The 19,076-nt window shown below is 45.6% G+C and overlaps 3 protein-coding genes across 4 annotated transcripts in view; 2 read left to right on the forward strand and 1 right to left on the reverse strand.

Annotated features, from left to right (window-relative positions):
- Nucleotides 1–4,839: 4,839 nt before the first annotated feature.
- On the forward strand, nucleotides 4,840–9,311 carry LOC311131234 (complement C1q tumor necrosis factor-related protein 7-like; the record flags this gene model as incomplete). 2 transcript variants are annotated; one of them, XM_084164089.1, is made up of 3 exons in its annotated part: nucleotides 4,840–4,912; nucleotides 5,345–5,584; nucleotides 8,683–9,311. In XM_084164089.1, the coding sequence occupies 2 exons, from the start codon at nucleotides 5,353–5,355 to the stop codon at nucleotides 9,309–9,311; spliced, it is 861 nt and encodes a 286-aa protein (XP_084020215.1). The 2 variants fall into 2 exon arrangements, with proteins under 2 accessions (XP_084020215.1, XP_084020214.1); XM_084164088.1 differs by lacking the exon at nucleotides 4,840–4,912 and having other exon boundaries at nucleotides 5,353–5,584.
- Nucleotides 9,312–12,179: 2,868 nt separating this feature from the next.
- The window catches only part of cc2d2a (coiled-coil and C2 domain containing 2A), a 31,254-nt gene continuing 24,357 nt past the window's right edge, over nucleotides 12,180–19,076 (forward strand). Inside the window, exons 1-10 of the mRNA XM_084163010.1 lie at nucleotides 12,180–12,298; nucleotides 12,457–12,541; nucleotides 15,735–15,791; nucleotides 16,173–16,253; nucleotides 16,637–16,796; nucleotides 17,013–17,113; nucleotides 17,279–17,383; nucleotides 17,571–17,672; nucleotides 17,775–17,978; nucleotides 18,601–18,760. Coding sequence (XP_084019136.1) covers nucleotides 12,285–12,298; nucleotides 12,457–12,541; nucleotides 15,735–15,791; nucleotides 16,173–16,253; nucleotides 16,637–16,796; nucleotides 17,013–17,113; nucleotides 17,279–17,383; nucleotides 17,571–17,672; nucleotides 17,775–17,978; nucleotides 18,601–18,760 — 1,069 coding nt within the window. The 5' untranslated portion in view covers nucleotides 12,180–12,284. The remainder of the gene's footprint in view (nucleotides 12,299–12,456; nucleotides 12,542–15,734; nucleotides 15,792–16,172; nucleotides 16,254–16,636; nucleotides 16,797–17,012; nucleotides 17,114–17,278; nucleotides 17,384–17,570; nucleotides 17,673–17,774; nucleotides 17,979–18,600; nucleotides 18,761–19,076) is intronic.
- Nucleotides 13,180–15,887, reverse strand: LOC311130279 (uncharacterized protein). The gene is made up of 2 exons (XM_084163008.1): nucleotides 15,644–15,887; nucleotides 13,180–15,207 (listed from the first exon to the last, which is right to left on the reverse strand). Exon 2 carries the CDS (start codon nucleotides 15,093–15,095, stop codon nucleotides 13,464–13,466), a length of 1,632 nt encoding a protein of 543 aa, XP_084019134.1. The 5' UTR covers nucleotides 15,096–15,207; nucleotides 15,644–15,887; the 3' UTR covers nucleotides 13,180–13,463.

Raw genomic sequence — 19,076 nt, forward strand, 5'->3', positions numbered from 1 at the left:
AACATGCCTGACTTTTTCCTCTGTGTTCGTTTAGGATTGTTTAGGATGACATTGCTCTATAGGAAGAAATGACCCTCTGCTTACTAGCCTAACTGTACAAGGAGTCCTCTAGTCTGAATAGGAGTGTAGTGAGTGATATTAATCATTATATGCCTCCTCTGAGTCTATAGAACAGCTAGTATTCTTGAGAAGTTCTTAAATGCATTATAGACCCGGCCAGAGGCTGGGCTCCCCTTGGACTTGTAAATATATGGCCATTGTGTAGTCAATATGGTATACTGCTTAGCACAGCAAGCATCCTAGGAGAGTAGGGGAGTGAGGCGAGGGAAGGGTAGATTCAGAGTAAATGGGTTTGGAGATCAGTTTTGACAGGTGGCCAGGTGTGACCATGACCAGGGTAAAGGTGACCGTCATTTGCACACTCAGAACACCTGCCTGTGCTTCCATGGAGAGATTGTGTGTCACTAGCCAAACACCAGCCAGGAGCCCATCCTACAGCACTCCTTTACCAAAGGCCCTATACCATACCATAGCCATCCTCCTCACAGTCCTAAAATAAAGGAAACACCAACATAAAGTGTCTTAATAGGGTATTGGGCCACCACGCGCCAGAACAGCTTCAATGCACCTTGGCATAGATTCTACAGGTGTCTGGAACTCTATTGGAGGGATTCGACACCATTCTTCCATGGGAAATTCCATCATTTGGTGTTTTGTTGACTGCTCTCTCAGGCGCCGCTCCAGAATCTCCCACAAATGTTCAATTGGGTTGTGATCTGGTGACCACTCGTGCAATGTAAATGGGGGCATTGTTATCCTATGGGGCATAGTCATGGTAGCCAAAATAATGGCCTGCCCAGCATTTTTATACATGACCCTAAGCATGATGGGATCTTAATTGCTTAATTAACTCAGGAACAACACCTATGTGGAAGAACCTGCTTCCAATATACTTTGCATTCCTCATTTACTCAAGTGTTCCCATTATTTTGTTAGTTACCTGAACCTTTAGTGCATATGCAGTATAGCTCCATCTAGAGGCTAAATGCTGTTATTGCTGCAACTTCTCAGAGTTGCTAAAACAAAATTGAATGATCACGCTGTTACAAGAATCACACTCCAGAATGATGTATGATGTCAGGAGTTGACTCTTTAATGTGGACTGGTGGAAAGGGTGTGTATTCAGGCCTGCACTCTGAACTTATGAAGTCCGTCCTTGAGTTGGTGATAGTTGTTTTGCTTTGTGGAAAGTTTGTAACGAGACAGAGGGAGTGGATGAGGGAGAAAGAGGGAGGGGTGTGAGTGAAACAGAGAGGGGGAGGTTTGAATGACTCCAGGGAGGCTACTATTACAATACAAGACTCTGAGAGGGAGCAGAGAGACAGAGGGAGCACTACAAAGACGGAGGATAGGAGAGCGAGACAGAGAGGTTGAGAAGGAGACTATGTTATCCAAGGACATTCTACTCATCTCTCATCACCAAGGAGACAGGACTGTGACCAGGAAGGAGATCTGAGGTTTGACACAATTATACTAATTTGAAGTTGTTCAAGCTGTCAACAGGAGGAGCAGCTCTCAAGCCTGTGGTAAGAGCATTCAACTGGAAAATGGAACATCTGCATGTTTCTTAGTACCATACATACAGTATGCCAGTGCTATGATCACTCAGATTATGATAAATAAAACTCATGTTCTTTACTTTGGGGTATAAGTTCTTGAACCCGCCATACATTTTTAGAATAGATCAGAGACGCTGACATGCTATTTCACTCTCATCATCTCAAAGTAACCTCAGCTGGTCATCACCTTTGTCTTAATTGAAGCAATAAGGCCCGAGGGGGTGTGGTATATGACCAATATATCACGGCTAAGGGCTGTTTGTATGCACGACGCAACGCGGAGTGCCTGGACACAGCCCTTAGCCGTGGTATATTGGCCATATATCACAAACCCCCGAGGTGCCTTATTGCTATTAGAAACAGATTACCAACGCAATTAGAGCAGTAAAAATAAATGTTTTGTCATACCCGTTGTATACAGTCAGATATACCATAGCTGTCAGCCAATTTGCATTCAGGGCTCGAACCACCCAATTTATAATGTTCATTTTAGCATGTGTACCAATTAAAATAATGGCACTATGCGTTTAAGAATGTGTGAGTTCTGTCCTTTCTTTCTGTGTGTGTGAGCGTGTGTATGCCCAGGTGAACATTTTGTCTCAGTGTATGAGAATGCATGCATCTGAGAGTAGAGCAGAGTCAGTGCTTTCATGATGGGTAGGTCCCAGTCATGACATCATCCCTGCTGGGCAGAAATGGCGGGCGGGGATTCTCCCTCAGAGGGCCTCTCTCATACTGGCTCTATGCTGAGTTCAATACAATATTATCCTTAAATCGAAAAACATGTTCCACCGAGAGCAGCTGCCTTGAGCGTAAATAGCCCTAATTAATTATGGGGGGCCAGGGGGTATCTATTTCACAGTGCTGGCTGAGCTTGTTCACACCAGTATGTGAATTTGTGTATGTATGTTCATTGGGGGGGCTTTGTGTGTGTGTGTGTGTGTGTGTGTGTGTGTGTGTGTGTGTGTGTGTGTGTGTGTGTGTTTGTGTTGGACTATAAAGCATTTGCATGTGTGCGAATAAAGCATTTACACAAATGATTTATATTATGTTCCGTGGGTTGTGATTCCCCTGATCATAATCATCAAGTCTTCCATCTTCAGGACAGAGTGTTCATTCTGTATCTCTAATATCTCACAACAAACTTTGCAGAATTTTTTTACAACTCAAAGCCATGGAAACCCAATGTTAGTTCCACTATTCCTAAACACACACTATTGTCAGAGACACACAGACGTGGAACAGATGTAAAAACATACAGACACACAGAGCTAACATGCTCACGCCCAATTGCCCATACATACTACATACACACCAACAAAGAGCAGAATTACAGACATGAATATACTCAGATCTCACAAATATCCATATCTGTACCTGTTTGAATCTATGGTTCAGGTTTTTGTTACATTACTGTATACACTGAGTGTACAAAACATTAAGAACACCTGCTCTTTCCATGACATAGACTGACCAGGTGAATCCAGGTGAAAGCTATGATCCCTTATTGATGTCACTTGCTAAATCCACTTCAATCAGTGTAGATGAAGGAGACAGGTTAAAGAAGGATTTTAAAACCTTGAGACAATTGACACATGGATTGTGCACGTGTGCCATTCAGAGGGTGAATGGGCAAGACAAAAGATTTAAGTGCCTTTGAATGGGGTATGGTAGTAGGTGCCAGGCGCACCGGTTTGTGTCAAGAACTGCAACGCTGCTGGGTTTTTAACGCTCAACAGTTTCCTGTGTGTATCAATAATGGTCCACCACCCAAAGGACATCCAGCCAACTTGACACAACTGTGGGAAGCATTGGAGTCAACATGGGGCAGCATCTCTGTGGAACGCTTTCGACACCTTGTAGAGTCCATGCCCCGACGAATTGAGGCTGTTCTGAGGGCAAAAGGGGGGGTGCAACTCAATACTAGGAAGGTGTTCCTAATGTTTGGTACATTCAGTGTATTTGGTTATGTATCAAGTTGAAGCTGGGTTTCCCAAGTCGTTGGATGCATACTGTTCAAGCCACTGAGCTATAAATTATCAAGCCGGCTAGCCAGCAAACAGACGGCTCTGCAGCACATCTGATTGAAGTCACGCACACAAGAACGCTCAACCAATCACACGACACAACACTGGACTGGCCAAGGGCAGGCATTTGTTAGTTTGTCCATCACTCCAGTGAAAGTGACCATCCAGCCAACTTGACACAACTGTGGGAAGCATTGGAGTCAACATGGGCCAGCATCTCTGTGGAATGCTTTCAACACCTTGTAGAGTCCATGCCCCGACGAATTGAGGCTGTTCTGAGGGCAAAAGGGGGGGTGCAACTCAATACTAGGAAGGTGTTCCTAATGTTTGGTACATTCAGTGTATGTTAACTACATTATACATGCTGAAGCAGAAGATAAACTCCCAGGCATTTTCCCACAGCTGCCGACCGTTACCGCCATACATGCATATTGTTTACAGTATAATTACCATAGAGAATGGAATATAATTACTGTTAAGAAGCATATCTAACAGCAATTATGTTTGCATGTGATGTGTAACTAAGTGTCTTACTTCATCTGTATGATTTAGGCCTTATGACCTATCATGTTTTGCCAAATGGTATCCAGCTACAGAATGGTATCCAGCTACAGAATGGTATCCAGCTACAGTATGGTATCCAGCTACAGAATGGTCTCCAGCTACAGAATGGTTTCCAGCTACAGAATGGTATCCAGCTACAGAATGGTCTCCAGCTACAGTATGGTATCCAGCTACAGTATGGTATCCAGCTACAGAATGGGTGCCAGGGGGAGAAAGGTCTCCATGATGTGGTCTCTTATATCCCGTCCATACAGTCACTTGATGAACCCTGGTTTGCTGCCCAGTCCTTACAGAACCAAAGTAGCCGTTCTTTCGCTCTCTTTCTAAACAATGATTTATCTCATTGCTAAGTGCAATCATCAACTCTTTCAATAACATGATTGTTATTGTGATCTGTCAGTGTTTCTTGGATCCAAGAGCAGATAGCATGGCTGTGTTTCTGTGCGTGTCTGTGTCCAGAGGGTTATTTCACGATTGGGTTGCTCTGACACAGTTGTTCTGGCTGTTGTGTCATAACTAAGGAATGCATTGACAAAAGGGAATTGGCTTGGAAGCAAGGCAAAGTCTTCTCTCATTGCTGCAGCCGCTAAAACATGACATGCGACTGGGGGTGCTGACAACAGAGAAAAAGAGAGTCCAAAACGCAGCGTTGTCCATTAGGACCCACATCTGGCGCTGTGGCTGTAGTTTGGCAGGAGAGAAGTGTGGTGCGTAATCTTGATTCCTTCAGTGCTTGATTCCTTCATATGTTATTTTACAGGGGAATCTGCTGTGTTTTATAGTGCTGTGACTAATGCTTATTATTTTAGCAGGTTCCTGTGTTTAGTCCCTCCGATCATATCTCAGTCTGTCTGTTCTAGCTAGCTGGCACTAGAACATGCTCCTCTCCCGCCAGGACACTGTTTTGTCTTCATTTCTGGTCGTATCTAATAACTGGAATCTAAACTGGGCTGTTTCTCAACTTAGAATTTAGACGAAAGTTCCCAGATTTGTCAGATTAATATGCACTCAGATCATGCACACTCTGCCATTAGAAGAGCATATCACCCGTTTGTGAATGAGGTCATCTGAGGTTGTGTATCACGTACTCTACAGTAGGTCTGATGAGTTGGCGGTCCTTTTCTCTCTCTACAGAGCTGAGGATGTGGCGATTGGTGGGCGTGGCCTTTCTGTGCCAGTGTGTGATTGGTCAGCTGCTGGAGGCCAAGGTGAGAGGAGCTCCACCTCGTCTGATCTGCAGTGTTCCGGGGTTGCCGGGGACACCAGGTAAACCTGGCCCCAACGGGCCTCCAGGGGCCAACGGGAGCGTAGGAATCCCAGGAAGAGACGGCAGAGACGGCAGGAAAGGAGAGAAAGGAGAGAAGGGTGGAGAAGGTACAGTACTGACCTTATACAGTGAGGGAAAAAATTATTTGATCCCCTGCTGATTTTGTACGTTTGCCCACTGACAAAGAAATTATCAGTCTATCATTTTAATGGTAGGTTTATTTGAACAGTGAGAGACAGAATAACAACAAAAAAATCCAGAAAGACGCATGTCAAAAATGTTATAAATTGATTTGCATTTTAAGGAGGGAAATAAGTATTTGACCCCCTCTCAATCAGAAAGATTTCTGGCTCCCAGGTTTCTTTTATACAGGTAACGAGCTGAGATTAGGAGCACACTCTTAAAGGGAGTGCTCCTAATCTCAGTTTGTTACCTGTATAAAATACACCTGTCCACAGAAGCAATCAATCAATCAGATTCCAAACTCTCCACCATGGCCAAGACCAAAGAGCTCTCCAAGGATGTCAGGGACAAGATTACAGACCTACACAAGGCTGGAATGGGCTACAAGACCATTGCCAAGCAGCTTGGTGAGAAGGTGACAACAGTTGGTGCGATTATTCGCAAATGGAAGAAACACAAAATAACTGTCAATCTCCCTCGACCTGGGGCTCCATGCAAGATCTCACCTCGTGGAGTTGCAATGATCATGAGAACTTTGAGGAATCAGCCCAGAACTACACGGGAGGATCTTGTCAATGATCTCAAGGCAGCTGCGACCATAGACACCAAGAAAACAATTGGTAACACACTACGCCATGAAGGACTCAAATCCTGCAGCGCCCGCAAGGTCCACCTGCTCAAGAAAGCACATATACAGGGCCGTCTGAAGTTTGCCAATGAACATCTGAATGATTCAGAGGAGAACTGGGTGAAAGTGTTGTGGTCAGATCAGACCAAAATGGAGCTCTTTGGCATCAACTCAACTCGCCGTGTTTGGAGGAGGAGGAATGCTGCCTATGACCCCAAGAACACCATCCCCACCGTCAAACATGGAGGTGGAAACATTATGCTTTGGGGGTGTTTTTCTGCTAAGGGGACAGGACAACTTCACCGCATCAAAGGGACGATGGACGGGGCCATGTACCGTCAAATCTTGGGTGAGAACCTCCTTCCCTCAGCCAGGGAATTGAAAATGGGTCGTGGATGGGTATTCCAGCATGACAATGACCCAAAACACACGGCCAAGGCAACAAAGGAGTGGCTCAAGAAGAAGCACATTAAGGTCCTGGAGTGGCCTAGCCAGTCTCCAGACCTTAATCCCATAGAAAATCTGTGGAGGGAGCTGAAGGTTCGAGTTGCCAAACGTCAGCCTCGAAACCTTAATGATTTGGAGAAGATCTGCAAAGAGGAGTGGAACAAAATCCCTCCTGAGATGTGTGCAAACCTGGTGGCCAACTACAAGAAACGTCTGACCTCTGTGATTGCCAACAAGGGTTTTGCCACCAAGTACTAAGTCACGTTTTGCAGAGGGGTCAAGTACTTATTTCCCTCATTAAAATGCAAATCAATTCATAACATTTTTGACATGCGTTTTTCTGGATTCTTGTTGTTGTTATTCTGTCTCTCACTGTTCAAATAAACCTACCATTAAAATTATAGACTGATCATGACTTTGTCAGTGGGCAAACGTACAAAATCAGCAGGGGATCAAATACTTTTTTCCCCCACTGTATAACTCCATAAAACATACCCACAGTCAGAGGCGTCATGCCCATAGGGAGCACTGGGGCACGTACCCCCTCAGATTTGTCCTGTTAAAAAATAAATCATAATAATTGTTTAAAAATATATATTTTTTCTCTGTAATCAATCAAGTTAGAGTAGCTAGCTTGTCTGACTACTGTATCTTAGCTGGCATGCCTGCTGGTAAGGTTAGTAGACTTTAGAAAAGCAAGCAATTACTAAATGTACTGAATAAGACACACATTCCTTTCAATATTTTACCCAGATTTGATGCAGATGCAGGGAAGCTTATTTCGTTTCTTTTAAAAAAGTACCACCAGTCAAGCAGTCAAGAGAACTGCTTAGATATGAAGAAAAATAAACATATTCTTTACATGAAAAATGCAAAATTCTCAAACTCACGGACAGCGGGCCTACCCCCCCTCCAGATCACCCCCAAGCCATCCTCACGTACTTTGTGGCCACTCAGATTTTTGCGGTAGATGACGCCCCTGCACACAGTTCAAATATTGACTCCTACTGTATATTTATTTATTGCCATGGCCTTTTGGCAGTAAGTAAATATATCAACATTAAAACGATTGAATCGAAACACACGTTTACACTACCAAAAATACATTTCAATCCTTTTTAATTATCCTAACCCAGGCATTTCACAATCTGAATCTGCCAATGGTTTTGCTCTCAGGACATTAAAGAGGCTGCAGTGATTGATGTGGAAGACATATGGGACCCTCCAGTGATCTCTGAAATTGTGTTTATCAATCATGGTCAAACTACATCAGCTACAAAGCCATATTTCACCTGGGAGACCATGAGCCAGACAGATAAAGTTACGTGATGTGTGGTTTAAATCAAAACTACCTCTACCAGTTTTTGTTTTTTTAAAGCAACGTGGCTTTAAGATAAACCTTGCATTAGTATCAGATCCAATACATACTATATCAATGACCTGTAAATGTCAGGCTCACAGTACCTGCATTCTGCATGATGTTCTTTTACAGATTTACAGATTTAAAAGGAACCTAGGCACGCAAATACCACACAGACTCTTTCACACACACACATCAGAATAGCACACATTTTTGCACACATTCAGTACATGCATACACATGCATCCTGTCCATTCTTTCCTAGCTCCAATAAAATTATTCTGTGATGGTTTGGTTTAATACAATCACAGATTTCACTACACTGTACAACAGTCAGTGCAGCAGTCAAACATAGATTGTGGCTGGACTCCAAGGGCGACATAATAACCGAGGATGGCTGTGAGGCACTGAGCCTATTCACTAATCCTTAAATAGTGGGGTTTTACATGCGCAGGGAATCAGCTTACTCATATTACAAGTAATCCAACCATGCTGATCAAATGTGATAATAACTGTTCAAGTATGTGTCAATGGCAGTACACAGCTGGAGTTACAGTCAGTCAGAACACCAACTGTCTCCATTTCAGGGGTAAAGGGGAAAGTCGGCCCAACGGGTAAACTTGGCCAGCGGGGTGACCGGGGTCCTGGTGGGAAGAGAGGTCCTGGTGGAGCGAGCGGGGGCGGGGGCCTACCGGGTCCTCCAGGGCCCCTTGGGGAGAAAGGGAACAAGGGCCAGCGAGGACCAAGGGGGACGGCAGGAGTCTGCCGGTGTGGCAGCCTGGTGCCTAAAGCAGCCTTCTCTGTGGGAATCACCAGCAGTTACCCTGCTGAGAAGGAACCTATCAAGTTCAACAAGGTCCTCTTCAATGAGGGGGGCCACTACAACCCAGAGACAGGAAAGTTCATCTGTGCCTACCCAGGTATCTACTACTTCTCTTATGACATCACACTGGCCAACAAGCATCTGGCCATCGGGCTGGTGCAGAACGGGCAGTACCGCATCAAGACGTTTGACGCCAACACAGGAAACCATGACGTGGCCTCCGGGTCCTTAGTAATGTTCCTGAACCCAGAAGACGAGGTGTGGCTGGAGATCTTCTTCAAGGACCAGAATGGCCTGTTTGCGGACGCAGGGTGGTCTGACAGCCTGTTCTCTGGATTCCTGCTCTATGCAGACACCAACTACCTGGACTCACTAGCAGAGGACTACGCATAGAGACTTATTACACTCAATAAAGAACTGAGAGGACTGAGAGTTTATAGCCTCCCCTTGATGTATTCACAGTATCTATTTCATCATGTATTATTTATATTCTATATAAATACAGTGAGCTCCAAAAGTATTGGGACAGTGACAATTTTGTTGTTGTTGTTTTGGCTCTGTACTCCAGCACGTTGGATTTGAAATTATACATGAGGTTAAAGTGCAGACTGTCAGCTTTAATTTGAGGGTATTTTCATCCATATCGGGTGAACCGTTTAGAAATTACAGCACTTTTTGTACATAGTCCCCCCATTTTAGGGCACCAAAAGTATTGGGACAAATTCACTTATATGTGAATTAAAGTAGTAAATAGTTATGTATTTGGTCCCTATTCATAGCACGCAATGATTACATCAAGCTTCTGACTCTACACATTTGTTGGATGCATTTACTGTTTGTTTTAGTTGTGTTCCAGATTATTTTGTGGCCAATAGAAATGAATGGTAAATAATGTATTGTGTCATTTTGGAGTCACTTCTATTGTAAATAAGAATAGAATATGTTTCTAAACACTTCTACATTAAAGTGGATGCTACCATGATTACTGATAATCCTGAATGAATAATGATGAGTGAGAAAGTTACAGAGGCATAAATAAATAAAATGCTAACCTCCCCTGTTATTGTAAAGGTTAGCATGTCTTGGGGGTATGATATTTGTAAGTCTGTAACTTTCTCACTCATCATTATTCACAATTCATTCCGGATGTGTGTGTCTGACGTTGTGTGTTTTTGGGTAAAGTCATGTATGAAACCATTTTTGTTTGGTGAAAGTAAGCAATGTTTGTTTGGAGAAAAATATCTAAGTATCTAAGCCCAGTCAAAGCTATTCGCTGCTCTGGCACCCCAATGGTGGAACAAGCTCCCCCACGACGCCAGGACAGCGGAGTCACTGACCACCTTCCGGAGACACTTGAAACCCTACCTCTTTAAGGAATACCCCCCCCCCCCCTCCCCCATTAAAAAAAGGGTGGTTGTCCCACTGGCTATCCTAAGTTGAATGCACCAATTTGTAAGTCGCTCTGGATAAGAGCGTCTGCTAAATGACTTAAATTTAAATGTAAATAATAAGCTATGATTTGTATGTTTCATGAATAAATGTTATGATATGCACTTCAGTCAGTAATGAGTCTGCCCTGTACCTTCTTTTCAAAAGTATTGAATAGTATTAGAGTTGAATATTATTAGAGTTTAAGGCAAGTACTGTACTGTTTTTGAGTGTGGTGATATGATATAAATGCTCAATCCCGAAAGTGTAATGTAACACAGATGTTAAACACATTACTGAACACTGGCTGTAATAAACCAGTTCATCCCTATCAGCACAATCATTACACTTCACTATCTTCATAACATCCCACATAACACTAGAGGTTTGGCAGATAGTCTGATTCTGCAGACAAGTAATCAAGTCATCTACTGTATCTCTACTATCCAGAGATTACCATTGTGGTCTGGTCCAGCTGGTTGAAAGCAGTGTGTCTTGGACTCTTCCCCATATGTTTTTTGTCCTGATCACTGGAATTTGTGAAGCTATTTGTGTTCCTGTTATGTTTACCATAGGAAAATAGTGCTTTTCTCATCTAATAAAAATTCTGCAGGTGCGTATGGGAGCATGGAGGGGTTGGGAGCCCATTAACATGGAAATAAATATTTACCGTCATGAGGGGCGTGTGTGTGTGTTGTTTCTAATTCAGCTGTAGCAGGTGGAGCCTTTGGGGAAGTAAAGTTCTAAAACACACATGAGAGAGAAGAGAGGGAGGGGGTCTCTGTTGCATGTGTGCTTCTGGAGAGTGTTACTAAACTATGCAGTGTTCATCCCTTTTTGGATCTAAACTGGTGGGAAGATACAATGTTGCCAAATAGCCTTGCCAGAATTGAGTGAATAACGCTACAAGACAGGAATATGTCCGATTTTATTACTGATCTGGTATTTGAATATTGGATTTAGATGAATATATTCTATGACACATGTAATTATTGTACATCCTAAGTGCTCATGTGAATATTCTAATATCATGATGATAAACCACACAATCTTCCATTCAAATGACCAAATGAGGGTGAGAGGGGATCAATTTGTAAGTCGCTCTGGATAAGAGCGTCTGCTAAATGACGAAAATGTAAAATGTAATGAAAGACCATGAAGATTGAACAGCTGAGCAACTGCTGTGCGCATCGAGATACCATTCGACAAACGGAGGCAAAGCTGTGAGACTTTCCGGACACCGTAGAATGTGACGCCATCAATGTTCAATGATTGACAAATCCGTGCATCAATGAAAATCCTAAATGTCTGGGCGGGAATAGGATACAATACTAGGGTGCACCAATGCTGTTTGTAAGGTTGTTCGAGGAGTAGTTGATCTCGTTACTAAGCAGCAGCAATCGTGGTAAGCCTGATGCATGTTCTAGTTGTCAGGAGGGAGAAATTACTCACATAACACTTATTGTGTCCAATGGATAGTCTTTTTTTTACCTCCAGGTCTGTACACATAGTCTTCAGTTTTTGTATATCGAATAACCTAGTTGTCTTATAATATTACCCGAGGCCACCTTTGTAGTTGTTTATAAGCCCAATGGACTGTAGGCTAATTATGATATCGAGTTTACAATACCAGAATCCGTATCGTTTTTCACACCATTGTCTGAGCTCGAGGGCTTTTACCTAGCTAAATCACTTTCTAGAATTTGTTCGCCTTTGTTCCACAGAGCAGTACATTTTGTTACATTGTTGATTATTTGATGCACGCTCTAGTAACTGTTACAATGTTTCATTTGTTTCACGCTCTAATAAAACTGTTACAATGTTTCATTGCAGAGTCAAGCTCGTTCTACAGGATACAATGTAGCGGTTCACATTAGGGATACCAGTAGATAGGCTAAAACCAAGCCATTTAAAGTTTAACTTCTTCCCACCATCAATATGGCCTCCTCAAGGTAACTGTCAAATTGCTTTAACTTGTTATTTTTAGAAACATATTTACTTAGAATGTGCATTGGGTTTCCCTGACCATAGGATTATTTCTTGTTGAATAAATAGAAATAGACTATGCACAGCAGGCCTAATTTGCTTGTGAAACTGTCCTCGGTTTCAGTGATCTTCGGGAGAAATTACGAAAGAAACGACGAGCGCTACAACAGTCTCTGCAGGTCAAAGATGATGTGGATACAGATACCCAGGTAATGCATACCATACATCACTGCACCTGTACACAGCCCATCTGAAATTAGCCCACCCAACTACCTCATCCCCATATTGTTATTTATTTTGCTCATTTGCACCCCAGTATCTCTATTTGCACATCATCTCTTGCACATCTATCATTCCAGTGTTAATACTAATTGTAATTATTTTGCACTATGGCCTATTTATTGCCTTACCTCCATAACTTGCTACATTTGAACACACTGTATATATATTTTCTGTTGTATTTTTGACTTTATGTTTTGTTTTACCCCATATGTAACTCTGTGTTGTTGTTTTTATCGCACTGCTTTGCTTTATCTTGGCCAGGTCGCAGTTGTAAATGAGAACTTGTTCTCAACTGGCTTACCTGGTTAAATAAAGGTGAATTAAAAAAAATATATACATATAACAGTCATATACAATCGCTCAGTCCTTGATTAACGGACCAGCTTGCTGCTGAGGTTTTGAGAGCATCTCTGAATGTATTGTTGTCAGACGAGCATTTCACTCTAGAAGCAACTGACCCACTATGTGCCTACCATTACTCTACATTCAATTGAAATACAGCTGTGAGCCTCAAGAGAAAAGATACTGTCACGATCGTCAGGGAGAGACCAATGCGCAGCGTGTTGAACGAACATGGTGAACTTTATTATCTTTAGTGATAATAGAAACAACAATAAACAAAACAAGAAACGACTCGTGAAGTCCACGGTAACAATGACCGAACACGGAACAAAAACCCACAAACACAAAGGGAAAAACAGACAGTTTAAATATGGCTCCCAATCAGAGACAACCAGCCAACAGCTGACACTCGTTGCCTCTGATTGGGAGTCACTCAGGCAAACATAGAAATCAACAAACTAGAACCCCCAACATAGAAATAAACACATAGAATAAACACACCCTGGCTCAACAAATAGAGTCCCAGAGCCAGGGTGTGACAGTACCCCCCCCTAAAGGCGCGGACTGCGACCGCGCCTCAATAAGAGCAAAACAGGGGAGGGCTGGGTGGGCATACCTCCTCGGCGGCGGTTCTGGCTCCGGCCTTGCCCACCACCCTCCAACAAACCCCCCATAGCGCCCCTGGTCCGGTCTGGCCCCGCTGGCTGGAGCTGGACTGGACGTAGCAGGAGCGGTTAGCTTCAACTCCGTAGTGGAGCCGTTGACCGGTACCTGGTTAGGCACCGGTGACCCAGGCACGGGTTGTGCCGGACAGACGACGCGCACCCCTGGCTTGGTGCGTGAGGCAGGAAAGGACCGGACCTGGCTGACGATGCGCACCCCTGGCTTGGTGCGTGGAGCAGCAACGGGCCGGACCGGCCTGACGATACGCATCCCTGGCTTGGTGCGTGGAGCCGGAACGGGCCTCACCGGACTGACGACTCGCACCCCTGGCTTGGTGCGTGGAGCAGCAACGGGCCGGACCGGGCTGACAATGCGCACCCCTGGCTTGGTGCGTGGAGCCGGAACGGGCCTCACCGGACTGACGACTCGCACCCCTGGCTTGGTGCGTGGAGCAGCGACGGGCCTTACCAGGCTGACGACTCGCACCCCTGGCTTGGTGCGAGTAGCAGGAACGGGCTGGACCAGGCTGACGACTCGCACCCCTGGCTTGGTGCGAGTGGCAGGAACGGGCTGGACCAGGCTGACGACTCGCACCCCTGGCTTGGTGCGAGTAGCAGGAACGGGCTGGACCAGGCTGACGACTCGCACCCCTGGCTTGGTGCGAGTGGCAGGAACGGGCTGGACCAGGCTGACGACTCGCACCCCTGGCTTGGTGCGAGTGGCAGGAACAGGCCGGGCCGGGCTGGCGACGCGCACCGTAGACTTGGTGCGAGTGGCAGGAACAGGCCGGGCCGGGCTGGCGACGCGCACCGTAGACTTGGTGCGAATGGCAGGAACAGGCCGGGCCGGGCTGGCGACGCGCACCGTATACTTGGTGCGAGTGGCAGGAACAGGCCGGGCCGGGCTGGCGACGCGCACCGTAGACTTGGTGCGAGTGGCAGGAACAGGCCGGGCCGGGCTGGCGACGCGCACCGTAGACTTGGTGCGAGTGGCAGGAACAGGCCGGGCCGGGCTGGCGACGCGCACCGTAGGCTTGGTGCGTGGAGCAGGGACAGGCCGGACTGGGCTGGCGACGCACACCGTAGGCTTGGTGCGTGGAGCAGGGACAGGCCGGACCGGGCTGGCGACGCACACCGTAGGCTTGGTGCGTGGAGCAGGGACAGGCCGAACCGGGCTGTGGAGACGGATAGGAGACCTGGAGTGAAGAGCGGCCACAACCCGTCCTGGCTGAATGCCTACCCTCACACACTCTGTGTGAGGCATCCGCACAGGACGTACAGGGCGGTGTATCCGTAACCTGGCGGCCTTCTGAATCCGCCCCTTTTCTGCCTCCGTCAGCCCCGTCGTCCATGCCGTGTGCCCCCCCCTAAACATTTTCTGGGGTTGCCTCTCGCCTGTCCGACGTTGACCCTGATGACACCGCTGCTCCTCTCTCCGTCGCCTCTCCACCGTCTCACTCCATGGCCGGCGATCCATCCTGGCCAGGATTTCCTCCCAGGTCCAGGACCCTTTCCCGTCCAATATCTCCTCCCATGTCCAGGCTGCCTGCTCCTGGACACGCTGCTTGGTCCTGGTACGGTGGGTTTTTCTGTCACGATCGTCAGGGAGAGACCAATGCGCAGCGTGTTGAACGAACATGGTGAACTTTATTATCTTTAGTGATAATAGAAACAACAATAAACAAAACAAGAAACGACTCGTGAAGTCCATGGTAACAATGACCGAACACGGAACAAAAACCCACAAACACAAAGGGAAAAACAGACAGTTTAAATATGGCTCCCAATCAGAGACAACCAGCCAACAGCTGACACTCGTTGCCTCTGATTGGGAGTCACTCAGGCAAACATAGAAATCAACAAACTAGAACCCCCAACATAGAAATAAACACATAGAATAAACACACCCTGGCTCAACAAATAGAGTCCCAGAGCCAGGGTGTGACAGATACAATGTACTTTATTGCCAGACAGAGGAAGTACAGACTTTGACAAGACTCAACAAGTCCTGAAAGCGAGGCTCACCTGCACCCACTGAAGAAGCCAAATGTGAATACACATGCACACACACAAACTGGCAGGGCTCTGTGTCTAAGTGATCTGATCTGCCTGGTAGGCTCTGGTCCCAACAGACAAGAAGCAGAGTAAGGAGAGAGGACAGACGACTATGGAGGTTGGTGTGTTTTCTCCCGTAGCCTCCCTCTAGCTCTGCTGTGCTGTGCTGTGGCCTAGCTAGCCTGTAGTCACCTTGTGTGCTGTGTTCCTGACTGCAGTCCTCTGACCTGCGCTGTTCACCACCTCGCCAAGAGACGTGTCCAGACTGCTTCTCTCTCTTTCCTCTGTAGAGTTCACTGAGTTCTATAGGCTGTGTGCTGTAGTTCTCTCCTCTCTCCTAACATTTTACTTCTTCTGTTTTCTTTCTCCCTGCTCGAAGGGGATATTTTATCACTCTGAAAAGCAGCAGCTGCCTTCATATAAAGTCACAGGGCCTACCTATAATATTGTAGGATGTCTATGACTTTGCACCAACTGTGTGTTTGTGTTGGATTATTAGGAGCTGACAGCTAGTGAGGAGGAGCCTGGAGATACACTGAGACGCAACCTGAAGGCTCAGAGACAGAGGAGGAAGAAAAAGGTATTAAAGTTAGCATTCATTGGCTCCTAGAGTCCTAGCTATAACCATCACCACTTTTTCTGCTGATTAATAGTCTTAACATTTTTACATTTAAATTTTCGTCATTTAGCAGACGCTCTTATCCAGAGCGACTTACAAATTGGTTCATTCACCTTATGATAGCCAGTGGGACAACCACTTTACAATAGTTTTTTTGGGGGGGGGGTTAAGGGGGGGTACTTTATCCTATCCCAGGTATTCCTTAAAGAGGTGGGGTTTCAAGTGTCTCTTAAACTTAAACCCCTCTGTTATTACAGAGTAGTAGTACTACTAGTAAAGTATTTTCTGGCTGTTTCATTAAATGGGTCCTCTTACAAAATGTTGACACTTGCTCCCTCTCCTAGCTTGAGGAGGCATCTACAGATGAGACACCTGATGACTCAGTGGTGGAGCCCCATTATGAGACAGTGGTGGAGGTCACTGCTGTTCAACAGATCAGCCACGATGATGAGAAACAAGAGGAGCCTGTCATCGTGTCCAGTCCCACTCACTCCCAGAGAGGAGGTGAGACTGTCTATCCTGCATGTCCTCTAACCTGTCCCTCCCTAGCCTGGTCCCATACTTGCCAACTCTTCTACCGCTGTCAAACCATAAATTGGCTTGACCATGAGCTAACACAGAGAGGAGTTGGTTAACAGCCCAAACAGACTGGACTACCAGGGTCGTTTCTCCCTACTCTGTCTCCCATAGGTGTTGTTTCATACCTGTCTCTCCCCTCAGACCTGCCACCCCGGCCTCAGGCCACACCCACGCCCAGCTCGAGCCACTCAGAGAGCTCCACCATGAGACAGCGAATGAGAGACAAGTTGAGGGCAGCCAGGGTAAACACAGCCTCGCTCTACTCAATATTTATTATTGATTAACTACAGAGTTTCCTAATTCTGTATAATTTCCTATTCAAAGGTGTCAGGACCAAGCTCCCTGTTTAGTCTCCACAAATCTCATTGTTTGATTGAAATTGTATTGTCTCTTGTACACTTCATCAGTCCAAAGCAGAAAGTCTTCTGCAGCAGGAGGCTTCCTTGGAGGCGCCAGCTAGTCGCTTGCAGAGTCTCAGAGACCGAGACACTCTCACCAGGTTTGACAGAGAGGTGAGGACCTAACCGTGGACTTCGACTCACTTTCTTCACTGTCTATGTGCATATATTAGTCCAGTACCAGCATCACTGTACTGAGATTATCCTTTATTGGAGAATTCGTTAACCATATTTTGAATAATGTAATTCACTATGCTAACTAGCCTGTCAGTGAAGGTCATGATCTGCTGATGTTTTACAGACAGAGCCAGACCTCAGGGCGGGGAGAGATGACCACTCTTCTCCCCTCAACGCCAAAGTCAAGTTCCGAGAGACAGTCAGGCGTGTCAGGATGGAGAGTAAAGTGAGTGGCCAAACGGCTCTCCTTTGGTTCTTGTAATCTAGATAGATTATATGACCCAGGTTAATGATTTCATCAATGTACTGTGTTTTATTGCAAATGTAGTCGGAGATGGATTTACCCACAGCGGAGGAGGCCTACAATTTTTTCACTTTCAACTTTGACCCGGAACCCCATGAAGAGGCGGGCAAAGGTCGAAAGAAGAGAAAGTCAAGGACAGAAGGGGAGAATGACAATGAAGGAGAGGAAGAGGAGGAGGAAGAGGTCACTGAAGTGGACAGGGAGCAGCTAGGGGAGAATGAGGAGCGGGTAAAACTAGCATAGATAATTATCAATTTTCAACTCATGAATTGAATTAAAATGTAATTGACCTAGACCCTGAAAACTAGCCTGACTGAAAACAAGGGTAGAAGTACTCCCAGAGTACAAATGGCATGAGTAGCATATATTGTTGCCATTGATTGCTAATGATTGCAGCATCTGTGTGTAATTAGCTGTAAAAGATATGGGACCCTGAGACCCTCCTAAATCAGTTGGCTAGGACCGTGACAGGATAGTGTTTCTGGTCTTGGATCAGCATCGATGCTGAAGGCACCATATGTTAGATGAAAGACAACTCTCCTCTGACTGCCATTTGATCTTGGCTAGTGAGAGAGGCCTGAGCCACATTGATTTAACATATAGCATAGGCACATCTCCCCTCTCTGTCAGTCTGTGTACTTGAACAACATACAGTATGTCCATAAACATCATCACTTATCAATTAGTCATGAATCCTGTTAATAACTTGACCATTACAGGCCTAATATTTCATTTCCTGGATAATGTTAATTTTTAAAGACTTCAGTATGGCAGTATGTTTTGCTGGTGAGGACGTCAGTTTGGCTGTAGTATTGATGCATCTTGTCCTCTGTGACCCCTCCCGCCCCAGGATGAGGATGCTCCTCTAGTGAAAGATGAAGAGGAGGATCTGTTCATTATCGACCAATCAGCACATGACTTCCTGGTGGTGAAGAGGGCGGAGTACATGGGCTACCAGAGGCGTCTTCAGAGCGAGATTGACTTCCTCTTCACCCCAAGCTTTTTGACAGGTACCCACCCCAATAAAAGCACACCAGTCATTTTGTACAGACAGAACTATAACACCACTAGACCTGTAGTCTCAGAGCAGGTATCCACCCTAACCCAACCGCACCTGTAATGCAGCCAGACCGGTAGTCTGAAGACAGGCAACCACATAAATCTGATGCCAGGCAGAATCTTTCCTACAGCTAGGACAGCAGGACCCCCATGTGGAGGACAGTCAGCCAGGCTCACTATTAAGGGCAGATCCCCCTGAAGTCTGAACATGACCTCTGGAGTGTCCTCAGTATGAGATAGGTGCACCAACATAGCCATTCTGAAGAA

Source organism: Coregonus lavaretus (genome assembly GCF_964263955.1).
Source record: "Coregonus lavaretus genome assembly, chromosome: 6".
Lineage (NCBI taxonomy): Eukaryota > Metazoa > Chordata > Actinopteri > Salmoniformes > Salmonidae > Coregonus > Coregonus lavaretus.

What these genes read in the sequence shown, in the direction of transcription:
- LOC311130279 (XM_084163008.1), bottom strand. Translation starts at nt 15,095, where the DNA reads ATGGATCGCCGGCCATGGAGTGAGACGGTGGAGAGGCGACGGAGAGAG.